The following is a 21,465-nucleotide window of genomic DNA, read 5'->3' as shown; positions in this document are numbered from 1 at the left end:
AGAAAGCTTCCAGACCAGTTCTAGCTTGATTTCTCCACTTCCTGCAACCAATATATATGGTGTTGTATGCATGTGTGTACACTGCATGTGGGTGCATGTCCATACATCTATGTGTTTGTTTATGTATGTTCATGGCATGTGGGTACATTTGTGTGTGCACATTCCATGTATGCACTTTTGTGTGTGTGTACATTGCACATGGTGCATGTGTGCACGTTTGTGTGCAAATATAGAAATCCTCCTAAGGGTTAAGGTCAGAGGACAACTTTTGGAGGCAGTCCTCACCTTCCACACGGTTTGAGATAGGTTGTCTTTGTTTTACCCCTGCAGAAGCTGGCCCATGAGCTTCTGAATATCCTGTCTCTGCCTCTCATTTCTCTGAAGGGTTGCTGGGATTACAGATGTTTGTACTAGTGACTCCAGCTTTAAGTGAGTTCTGGGATCTACTGCGTGTTGGGATCTATACTTACATAGCACTTTTACCCAGAGCCATCTACCCAGCCCAATGACTGATTTTGATTTATTTATTTAGTAAAAATATTCAGTTATGTGTCATGTGGAGATCAGAGGACTTGTAGAAGTTGGTTCTTTCACTGAGTGGGTTCCAGGGATCAAACTCAGTCATCTGGATAAATGGTGGCAAGCACCTTTATCAGAGCAATCTCTCCAGCTCATGACCTTTTTATCTGCTTGAACTCCTTCAGTGCCTATTGCTTTACCTTGGCCCCCATCCATCATATCTAACCTGTCCTGCCTTGGCCAAACCTAGGGTAATTCAGCCCCACTGCCAGTCATTGTGAGCAGGCCCTTAGATTGTGCCATCTCCTGCTTGTGTCTGCTGGACTCTCCACCTCACATCAGCAGCTTTGGCCTAGCCTGGGGATCTACCTCAATTTCCTTGAGCTCTTTGATTTTTCCTTTCTTTTCTTGGACAGGGTCTCGTGTAGTTGAGGCTGGCCTTGAACAGGATCTCCTGCCACCACTTCCCAAGTGTGAGATTTACAGGTATGAGCCACTGTGACCAGCTTGGATCAGAGAGATATGTCTGGGATTGCCTACCTCGCCTGTCAAGGGGGCTACATTCATTTTTGAATCAGGAGAGAAGGCATCCCCAGGTTCTCTTCATCCAGAGACTAGGGCTTCTAGAACAGTTTGCTGTACTCGGATTGTAAGGTTTCCTCTAGAGGTGGAAAAGGACACATCTTGTTACTATGTAGGCTTGGGGCACAGGGACAGGGGAGATGGGTCCTAGGAAGAGGCAGTGAAAATCATGAGCCACTCACCTTGCAAGTCACTGGTGTCCTCCATTAGCCCCATAAAGTGTCAATCTTGAGTAAAGAGAGCCATGGAGGCAGGGCTGATATCAGACACAGTTACTAGGCAAGCGTTCCTTACCAGGAACCCAGATAAGGCCATTGTTGGCAGCAGGTAGAAATGGCAAGCTGTGGGCATGCTCATGTCTCCCATTCACACTAGGGGGCGCCCTCGGACATGGCAATCCTAGATACAAGCTATTTGGGGGAGGCGGGTACTTCTCCCTAAACTGTTCTAAGCTAAGGCTGCCACGCCAGGTCACCAGTGTTTTGTTTTGTTTGTTGTTTTTCCCCTCCCTACTACAGGAGCCATTTGCACAGGACTCACCCTCCCCTCTTTGGGGCCCAGGATCCTCATCTTACAGCCTAGTATGCAAGTTCAGCACGCCTACCCACTGTTTCACCAGTACTAGACTAACCTACCACTGGGGACCAATAAGGGCCCCCGAATCAGGTGCACCTTGTAGAGATAAAGAAGACAGAGGCTGAGTGGCAGGTTTCTGTACAGAAGTTGGCTTATACATTTAGTAACGGGCAACAGTGCAGGGGCTACAGGAAGAATAAGAGTTCGAGAGCTGGGGTTTGGCGTAAATTTTACAAAGTGTATAAAGAATCTGTGTTTCTCTACAATAACAAAAAACCAAAGGCTACAAGAGCAGTTTTATATACAAAACATGGAGATATTGCTTCACTTGCAGACAGGTTCCTGACCAGACAGGGAGACGAGACAGAGAAGGGACGGGCAGGGGACAACGCTGCGTGCAGAGGATGGAGAGGGGCAAAGTGTGTGTGTGTGGGGGTCTTTTCCCAGCATAAATCTACAGGCAGGAGCAGGAGTGCGCAGGCCTGGGAATGCTGGAGGCCGTGCTGGCGCTGGCTATGGTGGTGTAGGCAGAAGTGTCCACCTGCCCAGCCCCTAATGCCTGGCTCTTCGGGCATCAGCTCAGAGGGTTTGGGGTGGGGATGCAGGGCCAGCTGGGTCAACTGCCAGAGAGGGAAGGAGGTGATCGCTCCCTGGAGTCTGCCACGAAAAAACAGGAGAAGCTGGGTCCTTCCACTCATCTTCGTCACCTCTGGCTGGCCCCGTCCATTCTACCAACCTCCCCACCCTGTCAAGATGCCCATGATACCCAAGAGCAGGTACATAAGCAAGGGGCTTCTAGCTTCTCTCGAGCAGGCAGGACAGGAGAGGACACTTGACTCCTGCTCCTCCTGAGCCAGTGGGCTGGTAGGAGGAGCTCACTTGGAGGTGGGAGCAGCCTGTCCTAAAGGGACAAGGGAGGGGCCAGGAGGACACTGGAGGGGCTGGCCAAGGACCGAGGACGTGCACGCACGCTGGGTGGAGGCGCAGGGTGGTCACAGGTTCTGGCAGCACTGCAGCTTATTGGGTTTCTGTCCATCGGTGGTAGGTGGCACACTGATGTCCACCACATTGTTGCCAGGGGACTCATCGTGGGCCGCACGGTCAGCAATTTGCTTCTGTGACACAATGCGGTATATTTCTGCAACAGGAAGGATGCAGTGAGCAGCTGTGTGCCTGCCCAAGGCAATTTACCTCTCCGAAGGACACAGGCCGGATGTTTCCTAATCCTCAACTTGACAGGACCTAGAATCACTGGGGAGAAGGCCCTCTGTGCATGCCTGTAGGGGAGGATCTTGATGACTTAATTGACACAAGCAGGACCAGTCTCTGCAGGGGTTGCTGGACTGTGTACAATGAAGAAAGGGAGCTAAGCATCAGTTTGTGCACATCCCCAGTCTTCTGACTGTGATGACGTGACCAGCTGTTTCAAGTACCCTGAGTTGTCAGCCAAAATAAACCCTCAAGTTGCCTTTTTATAGAGCAACAGGAAACAAAGACAATTCCCACCATGCTGTGAAGGACCCCCACCACATCAGGGTAAAACAACATTGAGGGCTGGGCACCTGGAGGCTCCCAGGCACAGCCAAGTGGGCAGGGGCAGGGCACAGAACTGGTCCTAACTAGCCTAGGCTGTTTGTTCCTTTCCTGCCCTGTAGCCCCAGAAGGGCCCATCACAGGGACTTGGGTGAAAACCTCTGTGTCCATGCATCAGCAAGGGCTAGAAATGTCCTGACTTTATGGGGCATGGAAGGCCTGGACTGGGTTTGCAGTGCACCTGCACATTGGGCACTGTCCTTATACCCACCCAGACACTGGGCCTACCTGTGAGGATGTTCTTGAATGCTTCTTCTACATTAGTGGAATCCAAGGCTGAGGTCTCAATGAAGGACAAGTTGTTCTTTTCTGGAAAAGAGAAAATTCTCTCTTGAGTCTGGCTCCCACACTCCTCTCCCCACAACCCTCTCTAGGACTATGCCTGCCCACCTGCCTAACCCAGTATCAGAAGAATTGCTCCTAAGGGTTGGGATCAAGAGATTAACTTAACTGCTTAGGGAAGTTACAAAGGCTGAACACAGGCACTATGACATGAACCGTGACATTGGAGGAAGTAGGTCCCCGACTTCTAGACAATTCTCTGAATCCGTCAGTCTGGTTCTCAGAGCACAGTCCCACCATTTGCTGGCATGTCTGCCACAAGCTCACCTGCAAAGGCACGGGCCTCATCAGTGGGCACAGCTCGCAGGTGGCGCAGGTCACTCTTGTTGCCCACCAGCATGATGACAATGTTGCTGTCTGCATGATCCCGCAGCTCCTTCAGCCAACGCTCCACATTCTCATATGTCAAGTGCTTGGCAATGTCATACACCAGCAGTGCACCCACTGCACCACGGTAGTACCTGCAGAGTAAGTGCAGGCATAAACCTCAGCACCCTCATGGGAACCCCAGGGGATGGTGGCTTTTTGGTCTAAGCACAGGGCCTGGACAGAGGCAGCCATCGTATCTTTGAAGGAGGCCCTTCACAAATGGGAGAGACTAAGGAGGGAATTTGGGGTTCAGGGCTAGAAGATACCCCAAGGCCATGAATAGGAGAGGATACAGCAGCTGTGCAGGGAGAAAGCTACTATCAGGTAGAAGCGCCAATGCCCACTGTGAATAAAGGCCTGGACCACATATGGGACTACTTCCATCCTCTGGGGATGAAGGACCAGTGATGAGGCCACGGTATGATGTGAATGCAAAGTGTAGCAAATGAGGTGAGGGGGCAGCCAGGGGGCTCAAGGGTACATAAAGAGGCAGGCTGGGTGGGTCTCAGTAACTGGGAGGCTACAGTGATGCAAAATGTATGCTAAAACTGGGAGATGATGCCAAGACAGGAAAGCAGGTAGGCTGCCTGAGTGGGGTTGGGTCAGAAAAGGAGGGCCTAAGCCAGACCCTCACTGTCCACCCAGTAATAACCTCAGTGCCAGGTTATGCCCAAGGCTGGGTGCTGGTCTGCCCATGGGTTCCACAGCTCTCTGGATACCCTTCCGCTCCTTGATCTCAGCTCTCCACACTCCAGTCCAACCTTTACATACCCTTACAAGCTCCTGTGTCACATGCCCACACACCTCTGCTATCTCCAGGTCTTAAGTCTAGCTAAACTCACGCAGAGGTAATGGCACGGTAGCGCTCCTGGCCGGCAGTATCCCAGATCTGAGCCTTGATAGTCTTTCCGTCCACCTGAATGCTGCGAGTGGCGAACTCCACGCCAATGGTGCTCTTGCTCTCTAGGTTGAACTCGTTTCTGGTGAAGCGTGACAGCAGGTTACTCTTGCCCACACCTGAGTCCCCGATAAGCACCACTTGGGGGCAAGGAGAGAAGGAGGAGAGGTGAGGATCAGGCAGCACCCAACGTTTCCCACATCCACCCATCAAACCTGCATGGTGGCTCTCTGGTTACTGCCACCACCCACAGATACCCTGGTAACACAAAGAAAATGGAAGCTTCAGAAACAGTCAGCACAGATACCTTTGCTTGTCTCTTGTCCTTAGAGGAAGGCTGTCCCAGCTAGGACATGGTGATATCCAAGGCCACGCTGCAGACAGGATGGCTTGAGACTCACTAACCCCAGAGCCTGATGGCTGAGTAGTCAAGAAGGGTCATAAAAAGCTCTGGATCTGAATGACCTTGAGCCAGTCACTTAACCTCCCTGGCCCATCTGTTCTACATGTGTGAACAAGAAGGCAGTAAGCCTATTTGGAAGGTGGAATGAGAGCACACAGAGTCAGGACCTGGCCAACATGCAGTACACAGGAAGAGACACTGGTGAGCATTTGTCATTATTACTGTGGTGTTGTTCAGGGCACAGGATGGGTCAACATTCAGCAGGGTAAACACCTATGATAGTTGTGTCTGGTGTTTTAAGTGACAGGAAACAATACTCTTCCCCCTGTCTATGCTTCTCCTTCTCCAGCTGCTTCAGACAACCAAACCCTCATTCATCTGTAGAACTGGTAGTTCCATGAGCAGCAAGAACATGTGTTCTGGCTGCAGCCTAGACAGAGCTGGTCACCATTCCTGCCTGAGGTGAGGATTACTCTACTCAGTGCTCCTAGAGGGTCCCATCATTGTCACATCTTTATAGGGTTCACATGTCAGTGTGTATGACTTCCTGCAGCTTAGAAGCTGGCATTGTAACACTGACAGGGAGAAAAGGTCTCAATGTAGCCCTGTGCATGTCTCCTTGAAGCTGGAGCCAATCATCTTAATGCCTACCATGAGTCAAGGCCTGAGTTCAATCTCCAGCACTGCATAAACTGGGCATGGTGGTGCATGCCTGTAATAACAAAACTGTAATCCCAGCACTCAGGAAGTGGAGGTAGGAAGATCAGAGACTCAAGATCATGACAGCACATGCTTTTAATCCCAACACTCGGGAAGTTAGCCTTGTCTACATATCAAGTTTCAGGCCATTCAAGACTACACAGTGAGACCTTGTCTCAAAAAGCTATGCCCCACCCCCACCACATATACAAGAAATTCAAGGTCATCCTTGGCTACTTAACAAACCTGAGCTAAAAGAGGCATTGTCTGAAAACAACAACAAAAAGGAAATCTATTCCAGAATAGTTATCTGGACAACATGGCTAGGAAAGATAAAGTATTACAGATTAAAGCTCCTCAGGACATAGGGCATGACACCAGTAGACATGGACTATGCAGGGGAACTGACTAGTGCTAGGCTGTAAAGTGAGTCCTAACCTGGCTTGGCAAATACTGCCTACAAGGGCTGCAGCACCCAGGCTCTGGGGTGGGGCCTGGGCTCGGGCCTGGGCAGGATTTACCATGCACATGTTCACATGTACATGTGCTCACATATCCGTGCTCACATGTCTGTATTCACGTGTGCATGTGCTCACACATGCAATGCAGATGTAATAGGCAGTGGGCATCTAATCAGATACCTTAGCCAGAAATCTTATGGTCCCTGAAGGCAATGGAATTCTGTAGCTGAGGGTGGGCCTACCAGTGGAGAGCCATGGGGGTTGCAGGCTTGGTCATCTGGGGCCTGAGGAGCAGGAAAGGTATTTGCCCAGGATCCCAGCCAAGGAGAGACAGGCATGGCTGTGCCACAGACTGAGCCCAGGCTCACTGGCCATACTGAATGGCTGAGAGACAAGCACTGGGGAGAGCTCTCAGGAGGAATCCAGGCCCCACCTGGGAGTCTTGAGGCCTGGAGGGACCAGGACCCAACAGGTAGCACCCTTCCCCTCCCTACAGCTACACTGAGCTGCTTGGCTTATATGCTCTGGTTTCTCTCTCTTGAAAAGAATATACTTTTTTTTTTTTTTTAAAGATTTATTTATTTATGTATACAGCATGTATAACTGCAGGCCAGAAGAGGGCACCAGATCTCATTATAGATGGTTGTGAGCTACCATGTGGTTGCTGGGAATTGAACTCAGGACCTCTGGAAGAACAGTCAGTGCTCTTAACCTCTGAGCCATCTCTCCAGCCCCAAAAGAATACATTTTTGTGGGGGTGAAGGGGAAGGTAAGAAGCCAGTGAGACAGGGTCTCATGATGTAGCCTTTCTTAACTCAAACTTTTGACTTTCCTGCCCTAGCCTCCTAAGTGCTGGAATTACAGGAGTGTATCAAGAGGCCAGGCTAAGAATATACTCTTTTGATGCCTCTAGGCATTGCCCTGATTTTCTTCTTTCTGCATATCTAACCCCTAGAAAGTGCTATCTATACTTCTGTTACTTCTGTCTCTGCCTCCAGTCCTCCAGGACCCTCTAAGCCCCAGACTGAGCATGGTTATCCAGGGTCTGGGGAGTAGAAGGAGCACCCACCTTGGGATCAGGACCCCAAGGTATAGGTAGAGATGATACAGACAGGCTATAGACTTGAGGCTAAGCTCACTGGCTCTGGCAAGCAGGGTGAGGAACACAAAATGGGAAGAGCCCTCAGGAGGGACTCAGTTCCCACCCCCTATTAACATACCAACCTACAGACCTTCCAGTGGCTACAAGGAAAAGGTTAAGTCTCAGTGCCTTGTCCTCATGCAGCAGCTTAGAGAGCCCTCCTCTCACACTGTTTCTTCCTGAGCTTCAATGACCCCATATTGCCTCCCTATCTTAGAGCTGCTGCAGGCTATCCCTCTACCTGAAAAATATAAGGGAGCCACAGGATTGGATCCCCAGGTGATCCCATCCATGCTTCTGGCTGCAAATATCGCTTATAGGCTGATGATTCCTACATTAATCTCCTTTCTGCAAGCCCAGACTGGTGCGCCCTCTGCCTTTATATCACCAAACAGAGCCTCAGCACTTCAAGTCAGCACAACAGAATATTGTCCTGGTTACCTCACTGGGTGACCACCCCCACCTTCCCTAGCTTAGACAATGACTCATGCAACTTGGAAGGTACTCAGGCCAAGTCATCTTCAGTCCTTTCTTCCTCTCATATTCTAGGGTCAATCTTATATTTCCTTCATAACTGAAGGGAAACTGCAGGGCACTTCTGAGGGCCAGTAATGTGCTGCTTCCATGTGGGTTCCATCAGGTGACTTCAGATAGTGAAGATATACTTGGTTATATACTTATTTTTGAGATAGGGTCTCAAGCAGCCCAAGCTGGCCTCCAAATCACTATGCAGCTGCAGAATACTTAGAATTACTGATTGTCTTACCTCTACCTCTCAAATGTGGGGACTACAGATATTTACCACCATGCCTACCTGGTGTATATGATGTTGGGGATGGAACCCAGGGTCTCATGAATTCTAGGCCAATTGAGCTACATCCTCAGTCCTGTATGTGTACTTGTCTATATGAATTCAATTGTTAGACAAAGTGTGTGTGTATGTGTGCATGTGTGTAGATTCCTGCTCCTTATTACCTTCAAAGGCCAGGCCACCATCTCACAGTATCAGCCTTTTCTTGAGGCCCCAGCCAAAAGCTTGCACTCACAGCCACAAGACATATGTGAGCACTAGAGCTACACTGTCTGCCCTGGGCAAGGACTTAGAATGGCTCCTAAGTACCTAAGAATCAAAACCCACAACCTCCCTGGGGCTCACAAGGCATGGTACTACATGCCCTGAAGCTTCTTTCTATCCTTTCCTCAATCTCCCACATGCTCCAGCCAGCTATATGGGCTCTTGCTTTTTCCCAACACATGGCACAGTCTTGCCTCAGAGCCTTTACACAGACTACCATTGCCTGACCATTCTTTCTCTGGCCCCCGCCTCACCTCTTTGAGGGCCCCTTGGATGCCAAGACCCTACCTATAACCCTATTATAATCCTACTTTCCCAACCTTCCCTATTCTCTGTCCTAGCTTTTCTTCCATAGCTCGTGCAACCCTCACATGTCTGGTTTTGCTCTTTGTGTGTGTGTGTGTGTGTGTGTGTGTGTGTGTCTAGTCTGCCCTATAAGCATGAATCTTGGATAGTCTTGTTCCCTGCTGTATCCTCAGGCCTGGCATAGGGCCTGGCACATGGTAAGTGCCAACAAATGTCTGTAGAATGAATCAACACACCCCAAAGCAGCTGGAAGAGCCTCCTTGCCTACCTCATCTGACCCCAGACATGCCTGGATCACCCTGGGAAAATGCCCATGTCAACCCCCTCAGTGCACAGGTGAGGATATGGCAAAAGACAGGGAACCCAACCCATTTCACCATCTGAGCTGGTTGCTTTAGAGCCAAGAATAGGAAGACTGAGGCAGGCATAATGGTATGTGCCTATAATTCCAAGACTCAGGAGGCTGCAGCATAAGAACCATGAGTTTAAAGGCAGCTTGGGCTACGCAGTAAATTCAAGGCCAGCTTGAGCTACATTTTGAGTCCCTGTTTAAAAGGACAAACTGCATTGGCAATGCTGCTCAGTTGGTAGAGTGCTTGTCTAAATATGCACAAAGCCCTGAGTTTGATCCCCAGCACTGCATTAAACTGGGTGTGGTGGGCATAAAGCCAAGCCTGGTGGTATACCCTGGAATTACTCTGGAGGTGGAGGCAGAATAAGTTCAGGATCATCCCTGGCTATATAGTGAGTCTGAAGCAGGCCTAAGCTTCATGATGTCCTCAAAAACAAAACAAGCCTGGTGTGGTGGCTCAGGCCTTTAATCCTAGCACTCAGGAAGCAGACCCAGGCTAGCTAGGGCTACACAGTGAGATCCTATTTCAAAACAAAACAAAAACAACAAATCTCCACAAAAACAAAACTACAAACCAACAAACAACTCCAAAAACAAAACAAAACCCCACAAACATATTCATAAGAGGGGGAACAAAAAAGAGGTTGCAGAGATGGCATACACTACCTCACACAGTCCATTTTTTAAAAAAGGAAACTGAGGTTCAGATGAGGAATGAGGAAGCCAAAGCATGCTATCAGGGGTGTGGAGGCAAAGCAGGAGCCAGGGCCTGTGTTTATTTGCAGATTTGCCCCACTTCCCAATCACATTCACCAAGAAATGCATGTCCAGGGAACTTGCCTGGCAAGCCATCTAGGCAGAATCTGAATTCAGGTCTTTGAAGGGCCTTTCTCTTCCATCTCAATCTCACATCTACCCTGCCATTCTCCCCTCATCCCTCGCATGCAACTCAGAGGTCCTGTTTCTACCTCCTGGAGGCAATGAAGCCCAGTGTACCTCAGCCTGCCTATTTCCCAGCTTCCCACCACCTGAGCATTCTTCAGGGATAGCCAAGAAACTCCTGCTCATCCTTCAAGATCCAACAGTCTGTGAGACCCCTCACTCAGGTCAGGCTTCTCCTCTCCAAGCAACTATCATATGGCCTGGTCCACAAGACATGTGATGATAGGCTCAGGATCTTCCTGAGACTCTGTGGGTACCCAGTAAAAGAATGCCAAGTTCAGAGAAAGAGGTGAAGCTAGACTAGGGCAGAGCCAAGGACTCCCAACCATGGTGGTTGTGGCAATGACTGGCTCCTGAGCCATGAAACAAGCTGAACTGCAGGAATCTCTCTCCAGAGCATCTACCCCTCACTTCCTTTCCACAGGAGCTACCACAGTCAGGAGAACTTTGCTCCTCATGCTCATGCCTACAGGAATGACATGGAAAACTCGCCCTGCTCAGGAGGTCTCTCACACCCTCTGTCTTCTCAGTCTTGTCTCTGTTGCATAGCCTTCGGGACTGTTGGCCACAGCAGCTGCACTGCGACCATGACTGGACTTTGGGTCAAGCTTGTACCCAAATGCTTCTCAGGTGTAGGCTTAGCAAATTCTCAGAGCCACTCAGGGCCAGACACAATGTTAACAATCCCATCGCAGTTAGGGATACTCAACCCAAAGACAAATTCCCAGTCCAAGGTTACCCACTGAGAGTAAGAATGCACAGACTAGGGCTGGAGAGATGGCTCAGAGGTTAAGAGCACTGTTTGTTCTTCCTAAGGTCCTGAGTTCAATTCCCAGCAACCACATGGTGGCTCACAACCATCTGTAATGAGATCTATGAGATCTGGCACCCTCTTCTGGCCTGCAGGGATATGTGCAAAGAGAACACTGTATACATAATAAATAAATAAATCTTAAAAAAAAAAAAAAAGAATGCACAGACTAGATGGAGGGTCCACAGACCACACCCAGGTGAACAGCAGGAAGACTAGGCTGCTCAGGCCATCCCTGGCACAGGGTACCTGATATACCAGGGTGGTGATTAGGCTGCCTCTGCATGTAGAATGGATGTGAAAACGACATTGTCAAGAAAATAAGTGACCAGTTGTCTTGGGCAAATAATAAGACCTTGAGGACACAGCCCCCAGCATTTCCAAAGAAGTCTGTGGCTTTGTTGGCTGGGAAATAGTCCCCCTGGATATGCCATTTGGCGTGCTTAGCAGGCAAGCCCAGCTGGCAAAAACAAAGATCTGGAACCTCTCAAGAGCCCTGAATGCTCTAGCCTGTCCTAGGGTAGCACTCCTGGAGCCTTTGATGTTCAGGCTGACTGAGCAGCTATTCAGTGTGGGGAAGATATCCTCTAGGAAGTGGGTCCTAACCATTCCAGACTCCAGGGACTGGCACAGGGGAGCATTCTTGCCTCAATTATTCTTTGGGGCTAGTGGGAGTCACTAGCACAGCAGGCCTGGCAGGCATATTACCTAGCCTTATGTAAGTGCTGGAGCTAGCCCTGTCCCTGGGGTCTAGTCTTTTCTATGTCCTTGGGAAGGGGTGGGCACAACCCAAAGAACAGAGTCTCTGGGCCTTTCACATGACCTGTGTCCTTGAAAACTGGGTGGGCACTAACTGGCTGGGAACTCTGGGAAAAGAGTCTGACAATGGGGCCTAGGTGGTCCCAGTATGGCACCCCTAACTTAATGTTCCTTAGAGGAGAAGTCAGGGGTATCTCTAGGGATCCACCAGCAGGTTGGGAAAATGTCCAGTGGGTGACAGGAGAAAACTGAGAGAATAAACGTGAGTATCTATAATTAGGTACAAATAAACAACCTTACTCCTGGGGCAGAGACTATTTATGGAGGAAAACAAATGGCATGTGGCCACCCACTCATGGGACCTCTTGGCCTTCACCTTAAGGTCAAGGGAGCCAATGTATGATGCGGCTGCCAAAAAACGTGTGTGAGCGCGTACCACTGTCTCCTTGTGGCCCTCCATGTCAAGGAAAGGTGACCAAAGCCTAGGATAAGGAGGTGAGGACAGGCAAGGCTGGTTTATTTAGCACAGAGATATGAGGGTAGGGTGAGGCTCCAGACGCTATCCTTCCCAAGTTTCTAGAGGTGGCAAAGAGAGCCATAGAGTAACAAGATCAGTCCTTGTCAACACTTCTAGCACAACTGTAGATTTTTGTTTTGTTTTGTTTTTCTTGAGACAGGCTCTCACTATATGTAGTATAGGCTGGCCTTGGCCTCACCTTCTTGCCACTGAATATGAAATGCTTCTCCAACAATGACCCTTGTTATGATGGTTGGCGGGCCCTAGGCCTGAGCTTCTGAAAGCTGTGGGTCTCAGAAGGCACTGGCAGGTGCAGTGTATTCACATTCTGGGGGATCTGCCACATGCAGGCAAGTGATGTGATTGATGATAGTAGTTTGCCTGCCGCTAGCTCTCTTCCCTTTTAATTCCCCAGCACTCCCTTTTCTAATTTAATAGCTTGAAAATCTTAATGAAAAGGATAAATGTTAAAGGGTCCTCAGATGAGATGTAAAAAATGGAGAAGAGACCTAGGGTGAGCACTGGTGGGATGCTGACCTTGGGGGTTAAGCAGCTACTATGACTAACTGAAGAAGGCACCTGCCAGACCAGGAAAGGAGGCCAGTGGGGGAGGGCAACAGGGAAGGCAGGTACTCCCCCTATGCCAGCTACTGCAGGAGCTGATTGGTGTTTCCAGGAAGTGAGCTCTGGAGACAAGTACCAGGAATGGCAATGGGAGCTCCATCGCCCCTGACCTAGTAACTGCACTTCTGGGAATGCACATCAAGGAAACAGCCCACAGGGCAAAGAGAGGACTTGGGCACACATTCAATGCCAGGCTATTTATAACAGCAAAAAGTCGCAAACAAGCAGGGAATGACCACAGATGCTGAATGTGTTGAATTGAAGGGAAAAGATACCCTGCCCTGCCTGAAGCTTCCTCAGGGTGGGCTGAGTGGGGACAGGTCCCTGCCACAGCAGGACTTGAGTCTGTTCCACCTGCCATCAGAGAGCCCTTCAAATCTCTGGTTTCCAAAATCCTTCCAAATCGTCCTCTGCCTCTGGAATAATACCTGGAGCCTAATCTGCTAATCAGTCTCACATCTGGATATATAGCCCACTATCAGCTCATGGTGCTATGTGGTAACTCTGTCTCTGCCTAGAAGCCTTTTGCTTCTGCATAGAAGCTACATGGCTATCACAACTACCTCCACAATCCCAAGAAGCCAAGGCTGGCTTTGAGCACCAGGACATACTCCCAGAAAAGCAACAGTGTGTCCCTTGTGTACCCAGGAGTTAGCTCTCAAAACCAGCCACTGTTAGGTGGGGAGTCCAGCATGAATAGTACAGGACCAAAAAGCCCACCTTGGCATAGAAGGAGTCACAATGCCAGAGATCCCTAAATATGCTCACCAGAGAAATGAGGGACCCCAGTGACATGGGGGATGCTCACCAGGTAGGAAAACTCTTCCTGCTGGTAGGATACGTATGTCTTGAAGGGAGGTTTGACACCTGTTTGCTCCAGATCTAAGTTGCAAGCCTTGCCCCAAAGCTCACACCCTAAGTGTCAAAAATCCATAAACTGTCCTGAGCCCAATCCTGCTCCGCCCTTAGGTTCCTCTCTGAACTTCAGTTTCCCTTCTGTTTTGAGAACAGACTATGGCTATGTAACCTAAGTTAGCTTTAAAAATTTTTTTGAGATAGGGTCTCACTCGCCACCCCCTACATTTCCCCCACTTCCTAGAACTCTCTATGTAGAACAGGCTTGCTTGCCTTGACCTCAGAGCTCTGTTTGCTTCGGCTTCCTCCTAAGTGCTAGAATTAAAGGTGTGTGCCATCTCAACTGGCCAAATTACATTATTTATTCTGTGTGCATGTGTGTGTGTAGGCTCATATGACATGGAGTACACATGGAGGCAGAGGACAACTGGCAGACTCTTCCACCATGTAGGCCCTAAGACTGAATTCAAGTTATCAGGCTTGGCAGCATACATTGATACCTGCTGAGCTACCTCACCAGCCCCAGGATGGCTTTGAAATAGAAAAAGATTCTCCTGCCTCCAACTCTGAATACTGGGCTTCTAGGTGTGCACCCCTACAGGCCTGTTTCCTGGATAATATGGGCTGTATAAATTCATAAAGAGGATTAAAAGAGATCATTATTATAAAGTCTCAGAATAGTGTACAAACTGGGTCAATGCCATCCACGTGTGTTTTTTCTTTGAGAAAGGGTTCCAGTAATCAAGGCTGGCCTCTGCATTTTTTTTTTTTTTTTTTTTTTTTCTCGAGACAGGGTTTCTCTGTGTAGATTTGCGCCTTTCCTGGATCTGGCTCTGTAGACCAGGCTGGCCTCGAACTCACAAAGATCCGCCTGCCTCTGCCTCCCAAGTGCTGGGATTAAAGGCGTGCGCCACCACCGCCCGGCAGGCCTCTGCACTTTTGATCTTCCTACCTCTGCCTCCTTGGGAGGTCTGCACCTTCACACAAGATTTATGCAGTGTGGCGATAAATCCCAGGGCTTTGTGGATGCTACTGCTAGGCAAACTCTCAACCAATAGAACTATATCTCCATCACTTACCCAGAGTCTGAACTAGTGGTGCACACACAGGAGCCATCCCACCCAATTCCAAGACACCACAATTTAGGGCTCCTGCACCACATGACCCAGGCTCTACCCCAAGATAGGCCCCGCCCCTACCAGTCCAGGCCCAGCCCTAGAAGACTCACACCAATCAGGCTTCCTGGGCACGCCCACAATGTTCCCTAACTGCCCTAACCCCATCTATAACCCTACTTTCAACGCAGCCCGCCGACCAAACCCAGGGAAGCCCCGCCCCTCAGAAGCCCCGCCCCAACGGCCTCTCCTACCCCTCCGGGCCCCACCCCCTCAAGGCCTCGGGCCCGCCCCGGTGCATCCGGGGTCCATAGGCCTCTCTGAGCCTCCCTCTTTTCACCGCTGCGCACTATGGCCTGAAACCTAGCGAGCTCGGCTTGTCGCGGCTTTCTCCAACTCCCTACCCGGGGACAGGCCTCGTTGAAGCCCCGGGCTCCACCCTGAGCCCTCTCGTCCCCTAGCGGGGCCTCGACCCTCCGGTCGCTACAGCGCCCTTGCTCGTCTGTAGTCCACCGGGCGCACCTTTGAATAGGTAGTCGTACTCGTCGTCCCGGGTCCCCATTGTCCTGGCGCTTCCGGCGGGATCGGCGACTCCGCAGCCCCACCACAAACACCCGACGGGGGCGGAACCGGCGCCGCGCAGAGCGGCGGTCCGACGGCCAGTCAACGGTGAAAGCGGTAGTGACAGGCATCCGGGCAAACCAATCAGACTTAGGAGCCGAGTTTAAGGGGGTGGGAGCCTCCTGGGATCCACCCTTCTAGCCCTCGGTCTCCAGGAGAAAGGCGGAAGGAATGCGGACCTTTTCGAAGTGACAGACTCAGTAGCCTATCAGAAGCCGACGGAGGAAGGCGGGGCGGAAGACTTGAACAATGAAGTGGATTGACGGAGTGAGTAACCAATGAGGGACTGGATTCAGACTGGGCTTTCCAGTGGACCTGTCGGGGAAGGGAAATTGAGCTACCTCCAGGTGATGTTAAGGATGTCCTGATGACATCATAGGTCAGTGAGTCTGCTCTGGCCTCTTACTCTAGCCCCATAAATGACCATTTCCGGGTGTATGTGCGTGGTTAGGGGAACCTTCTCTGGGTTGCAGTTCCCCAGTTCTTTGTTTAAACCTAAAGATTATGTTAGTACCTCCAAAACAAATGGGGATCCTAGACCTTTATTTGTTCCTCTTCTCAACAAATTGATTAAGTCTCTTGTTTTCTGCTTTTCACCATGTTATGCCCAGATCACGACCCCAAAGAGACCACTGAAGACCGTGGATGTCCAGAATGCAACAGCAAGGTTTATTCTGTAGCTACAAGTCTAGACAGGGAACTCATTCCTACACCCAATACAGTGAGGCACGGAGGAGTTGCTCTTCCTTTGTGAGGCTACCTTTTTTAAAGGCAAAAACCACAAGCCCTTCAGGGTAGTTGGGGGGGGGGGGTCGTGTTGCACGGGTGCAACTCGGATTGGTTTATTTTTATCTCTGTTCTCTTTTAATTGGGTGAGTGTATGTAACCTTTGAATTTACTGGTTGGGGTTTACAATTATCATTTTTGGGGCAGTCCAGCACAAGTCCCAGGCTTTGTCCTTGAGCCGCCATGGGGGCTGGCTGGCCTAGCACGTACTGACTGTGGGGGCTGGCTCAGTGGTCTAGGCTCTTTCCTTGACTCATGCACATAACTCTAAGTTGGTGAGGGGTCCCAGACAGTAAACATCTGACTGAACTTTGAGAAGTCAGAGTACGTGCAGAAAGGGAGCTACTGCAAGGACTATGTCTTTTGTTCACAGCCCACCCAGAGACTGCTTACTCAGTCTCAGGAAACTGAAATTGAGGCCTGATCTCTGAGAGAAGACTGAGCAGCCTGTTATGGCATGTGCTTGGTCCTTTCAACCATTACTTACGTTTTTTTCTTTTCTTTTTAAAGACAGGTTCTCACTATGTAACCTTGGCTGGACTGGAATTAATGTTGTGGATCAGATGACCTGTCTTCTGGCTTTCTTTCTTTTCTTTTCTTTTCTTTTCTTTTTTTTTTTTTTTTTTTTTTTTTTTTGGTTTTTCGAGGCAGGGTTTCTCTGTGTAGTTTTGCACCTTTCCTGGAACTCACTTGGTAGCCCAGGCTGGCCTCACAGAGATAAGCCTGGCTCTGCCTCCCTAGTGTTGGGATTAAAGGTGTGTGCCACCACTGGCCCGGCCTTGTTTTCTTTTTTTGAGACAAGTCCTAATGTTACTCTGGCTGGCTTCAAACTTACTATGTATTTATCGATTACTTTGAACTTTTTCTTTTTTTTTTTCTGTTTTATTTGGAGCACAGGGCCTCATTGTAGCTCCAGCTTGCCTGGAACTTGCTGTTTAGAACTCAGAGATCTACCTACCTCTCCCCCCACACACACACAAACACACACTGGTATTAAAAGACCACACTCTGGCCAACTTTGAACTTCTGATCCTCTTGTACACTAGTAACTTAGAAGTTACCTCTCTGATCTCATTTTCTTCCTCTGCACATGTATTCCTAAGATTATGTGGATTGTTTCCTTAAACACATACATACACAATTAACAGTCCACTTTGTGCCATGAAGTCTTTATTTAAAAGCTATTCAGAGCCGGGCGGTGGTGGCGCATGCCTTTAATCCCAGCACTCGGGAGGCAGAGCCAGGCGGATCTCTGTGAGTTCGAGGCCAGCCTGGGCTACCAAGTGAGTCCCAGGAAAGGCGCAAAGCTACACAGAGAAACCCTGTCTCGAAAAAACCAAAAAAAAAAAAAAAAAAAAAGCTATTCAGAGGCTGGGAATAATAGTATGGGAAAGGAATGCAGCTTAATTGTATTTATTTTCCATGTATGTGTGTTTTGTTTGATTGTTGTGCATTATATGCATGTAGTGCCTGTAGAGGCCAGGGATGATATTAGATCCCCTGAGACTGGAGTTACAGACAGTTGTGAGCCACCATGTGAGTGCTGGGAATCAAACCTGGGTCTTGCTTAAGAGGAGCCAGTGATCTTAACCATTGAGCCATCTCTTCAGCCCACAGCTAAATTAATTAGAATGCATAGGCTTAGTTTCAATCCCTAGCACTGAAGTGAGGGAAAAAATTCTTAGTGGCACTATAACAAATGTTTAAAAGCTGCTTTGGGACTGAAAATGCTCAAGCAATAGAGTGCTTGCCTAATATGCACAAGCACCTGTCACATAAACTGAGTGTGGTGGCACATGCCACTAGAACTGGAGAGCTGTAAGCAGGAGAGTCAAGAGTTCAAGGTCATCCTACCCAAAAGGTAGTTTGGGGTCCTTACTCAAAACAAAAACAAAAATAACCGAAAACAACCAAACAAACAAAAAACCAGGGCCTAAAGAGATGACTCATCCATTAAGATCACTTCCTGCTCTTGCAGAGAACCCAGGTTTGATTCTCAGCACCAGCATATCAATTTACAACCATCTGTAACTCCAGTTCCAGGTGATCTGATGCCTTCTTTCTGCCTTGGGGTCCTGTATTCATGTAGTACACATAAACTCCCAAGTACAGACCCATTCACATTTTATGGTTGCACACAACTTTAATCCCAGCACTTCGGAGGAAAAGGCAGGCAGGCAGGCAGATCTCTGTGAGTTCAAAGCCAGCCTGGTTCACAAAGCAAATTCCAGGACACCCAGGGCTGTTATGCAGAGAAACCCTGTCGAAAAGAAAAGAAAAGAAAAAAAAAAAAAGACCCGTGAGAGAAATTAAAAAAAAAAAAAAAAAAAAGAAAGAAAGAAAGAAAAAAATCTAACAAACAACACTCTTTTGTTAAGATATGCTAACTCCTCACTTAGGCCCTCAGAATAATAAAGGGAAAGATGAAGGCCTGATATCTCTGTCTTCATTTTGTGTCTATCTCCTTTGCTTTGGATAAAGACTCCTCTTTGCCTGCAAAGACATGTTAATCACTCAGGAGTGTCTTGTCTATCTTATGATTCTGAAAGCACAAAGTGAGGTCAGTGACTTAATATCTATAATCACCTTGGATTCCAAGAAACACAAAGCCTTCCATTACTTTCCACCTCTAGATAAGGGCAAGTATCTATCATGAGAGCAAGGCTGCACCCCAGAGCAGAAGTGATGTTTTTAGCTGGTGACCAATCCCTCAAGCAAGATGGTGATAACTTCTTTGGACCACCTTGAAGAACCAGAGCAGAGAGAATGATCGATGAGATTGCTATTTGACTTTTACTACTTTCTTTCTTCTTATGTGTATGTGGTATATGTATGTGCATGTTCATATATGGAGGTGGTTTTGTGTGTGTATGTGTAAACAAGCTTATGGAGGTCAAAGGTTGATGTCAGGTGTCTTCCTCAATAGCTACCACCTCAGTTTTGAACACTAAACCTGAATCTCACTGATTTGGCTGGATTAGCTGTCTAGCAGGCTCCTGAGATCCATCTGTCTTTGACCCTTAAGGCTGGGAGTGCTAGTGCACCTTGCCACACCTGGCTTTGTATGGTTGCATCTCCCCATCCCTAATTATACATACCCTTTGACCCAATTCTGTAAATAATCTAAAGCTGATGTCAGTACCTCAAAGTTAAGTGGGATCATGATAGTCCTTTATTTATTCCTTTCCCCACCATATTAATTTAAATCTCTTTTCTCTACTTCTCATCATTTTTCATGTTTCTTTTTTTAAGGTTTTTTTTAGAGACAGAGTCTCTCTGTGTAGTCTTACTTGTCCTGGAACTCACTATATAGACCAGGCTAGTCTTGAACTCACAGAGTTCTGCCTGCCCCTGTCCCAGTAGTGCTGGGATCAAAGATGTGTGCTCCTATGGTGGTTTGAATAGGATAGCACCTATAGACTCATGTGTTTGAGTGCTTGGCCCATAGGGAGTGGTACTATTAGGAGATATGGCCTTGTTGGAGTAGGTATGGCCTTGTTGGAGAAAGTTTGTCACTGTGGAGCTGGGCTTTGAGGTCTCATATATGCTCAAGCTATGCCCAGTGTGGCACACAGTTCACTTTCTGTTTTGTGGTGATATATTGTGTCCCCCAATATATTGTGCATCCTAATAAACTTATCTGGGGTCAGAGGACAGAACAGCCATTAGATAGACATAGAGGCCAGAAAATGGTGGCACACATGCCTTTAATCCTATCACTTGGGAGGCAGAGATCCATCCGGATCTCTGTGAATTCAAAGCCATACTGGAAACAGCTAGGCATGGTGACTCACGCCTTTAATCCCAAGAAATGATGGCAGAAAGCAGAAAGGTATATAAGGTGTGAGGAGCAGGAACTAAAGCTGGTTAAGCTTGTAGACTTTTAGCAGCAGTTCAGCTGAGATTCATTCTGGTTGAGGACTCAGAGGCTTCCAGTCTGAGGAATTGGCAAGGTGAGGTAGCTATGGCTTGTTCTGCCTCTCTGATCTTCCAGCATTCACCCCAGTAACTGTTAGAAGGTCTTATTAATAAGACTTTCTAACAATCCATGCTACACTGTTGCCTTTGAATCAAGATGTAGAACTCTCATCTCCTTCTCTAGCACCATGTCTGCCTACATGCTGTCATGTCCCGCCATGATGATAATGGACTAAAACTCTGAAACTGTAAGCCAGCTCCAGTGAAATGTTTTCTTTTATAAGAGTTGTCATGGTCATGGTGTCTCTTCATGGAAATAGAGACCCTAAGACAGCCCCCATACCCAGCTAAAGCATATATTAATGCCATGGGGTAATAAAATCTAGGGAATTAAAACAGGGTAAGAGGGAAATGTTACATTGGAAACTGGTGCTGTAACTAGAGTTTGGGGAAAACCCAGGCTCTTGTAGCCCAATAGGTAAGGTTAGCTTACTTGGCCCAATATGCCAATTAAAGAGAATGGTGAGAAGAATGCTTGCTTAACAAGAACCAAACCCTGGATATCATCACCAGAAATTTTATATATATGTCAGGTATGTCTGTAACCCCAACCTTTAGTAGGTAGAGGTGGGAGGGTCAGAAGTTCAAGCTCATGTATAGGTATATAGCAAGCTCAAGGCCAATAGGAGCTTCATGGGAACCTTTCAAAAGAAAGATGAGTCAGGAAGATCTCTGTAAGTGCAAGGCCCACTTGGTCTACGCATCCAGTTCCAGGACTACATGGACTCTGTCTCAAAAGAGTGTGTGTGTGTGTATTTTTACTTTGTATTTTTCTTTTAATGTACAAAATGGTGTTTTGGTATACAAGTGCATCTATTACCTTCTGTGATTAACTTTTCATGTGTATTTGACATCTACTCTCAGGAAAGCTGTGGCACACATTGAAAATGTATTGCTGTCTTTCTCAATGTTATTAACTACAAAATGTGCATCAATTTCTTGATCCATTTAGTTTCTTGTTTTGTTTCTCTTTCTAGCGTAGAGGACCAAACCTATGATCTATAGGCAAGTGCTTGGCCACTGAGGCTACCCCCACCAGCCCTCACTTAAGTTTCTGTAGCGTTAGCAGAATATACGTCCCAAGAGGGCGGGGATTGTGTACACATCATTGCTGTACTCTTGTGCTGAAATCTGTTGAGTG

The 21,465-nt window shown here is 48.2% G+C and overlaps 1 protein-coding gene across 1 annotated transcript; it reads right to left on the bottom strand.

Annotated features, from left to right (window-relative positions):
• Nucleotides 1-1,810: 1,810 nt before the first annotated feature.
• Rab11b (RAB11B, member RAS oncogene family) lies at nt 1,811-15,636 on the bottom strand. Its single transcript, XM_059251765.1, has 5 exons — nt 15,462-15,636; nt 4,824-5,019; nt 3,880-4,073; nt 3,499-3,579; nt 1,811-2,815 (listed from the first exon to the last, which is right to left on the bottom strand). Exons 1-5 carry the CDS (start codon nt 15,499-15,501, stop codon nt 2,670-2,672), a joined length of 657 nt encoding a protein of 218 aa, XP_059107748.1. The 5' UTR covers nt 15,502-15,636; the 3' UTR covers nt 1,811-2,669.
• Nucleotides 15,637-21,465: the final 5,829 nt, after the last annotated feature.

The sequence above is a fragment of the Peromyscus eremicus genome, unplaced genomic scaffold, assembly GCF_949786415.1.
Source record: "Peromyscus eremicus unplaced genomic scaffold, PerEre_H2_v1 PerEre#2#chr22_unloc_1, whole genome shotgun sequence".
NCBI lineage: Eukaryota > Metazoa > Chordata > Mammalia > Rodentia > Cricetidae > Peromyscus > Peromyscus eremicus.
The sequence above is the reverse complement of the archived record's forward strand: the minus strand, read 5'-3'. Positions and strand labels throughout refer to the sequence as shown.

Excerpts from the sequence above, each read along its gene's own strand:
- Rab11b (XM_059251765.1), bottom strand. The coding sequence starts at position 15,501 with ATGGGGACCCGGGACGACGAGTACGACTACCTATTCAAAG. Across the intron at positions 5,020-15,461 it reads GTACGACTACCTATTCAAAG|TGGTGCTTATCGGGGACTCA; the intron begins GTGCGCCCGGTG and ends CTTGCCCCCAAG. Across the intron at positions 4,074-4,823 it reads TACCGTGCCATTACCTCTGC|GTACTACCGTGGTGCAGTGG; the intron begins GTGAGTTTAGCT and ends CTTACTCTGCAG.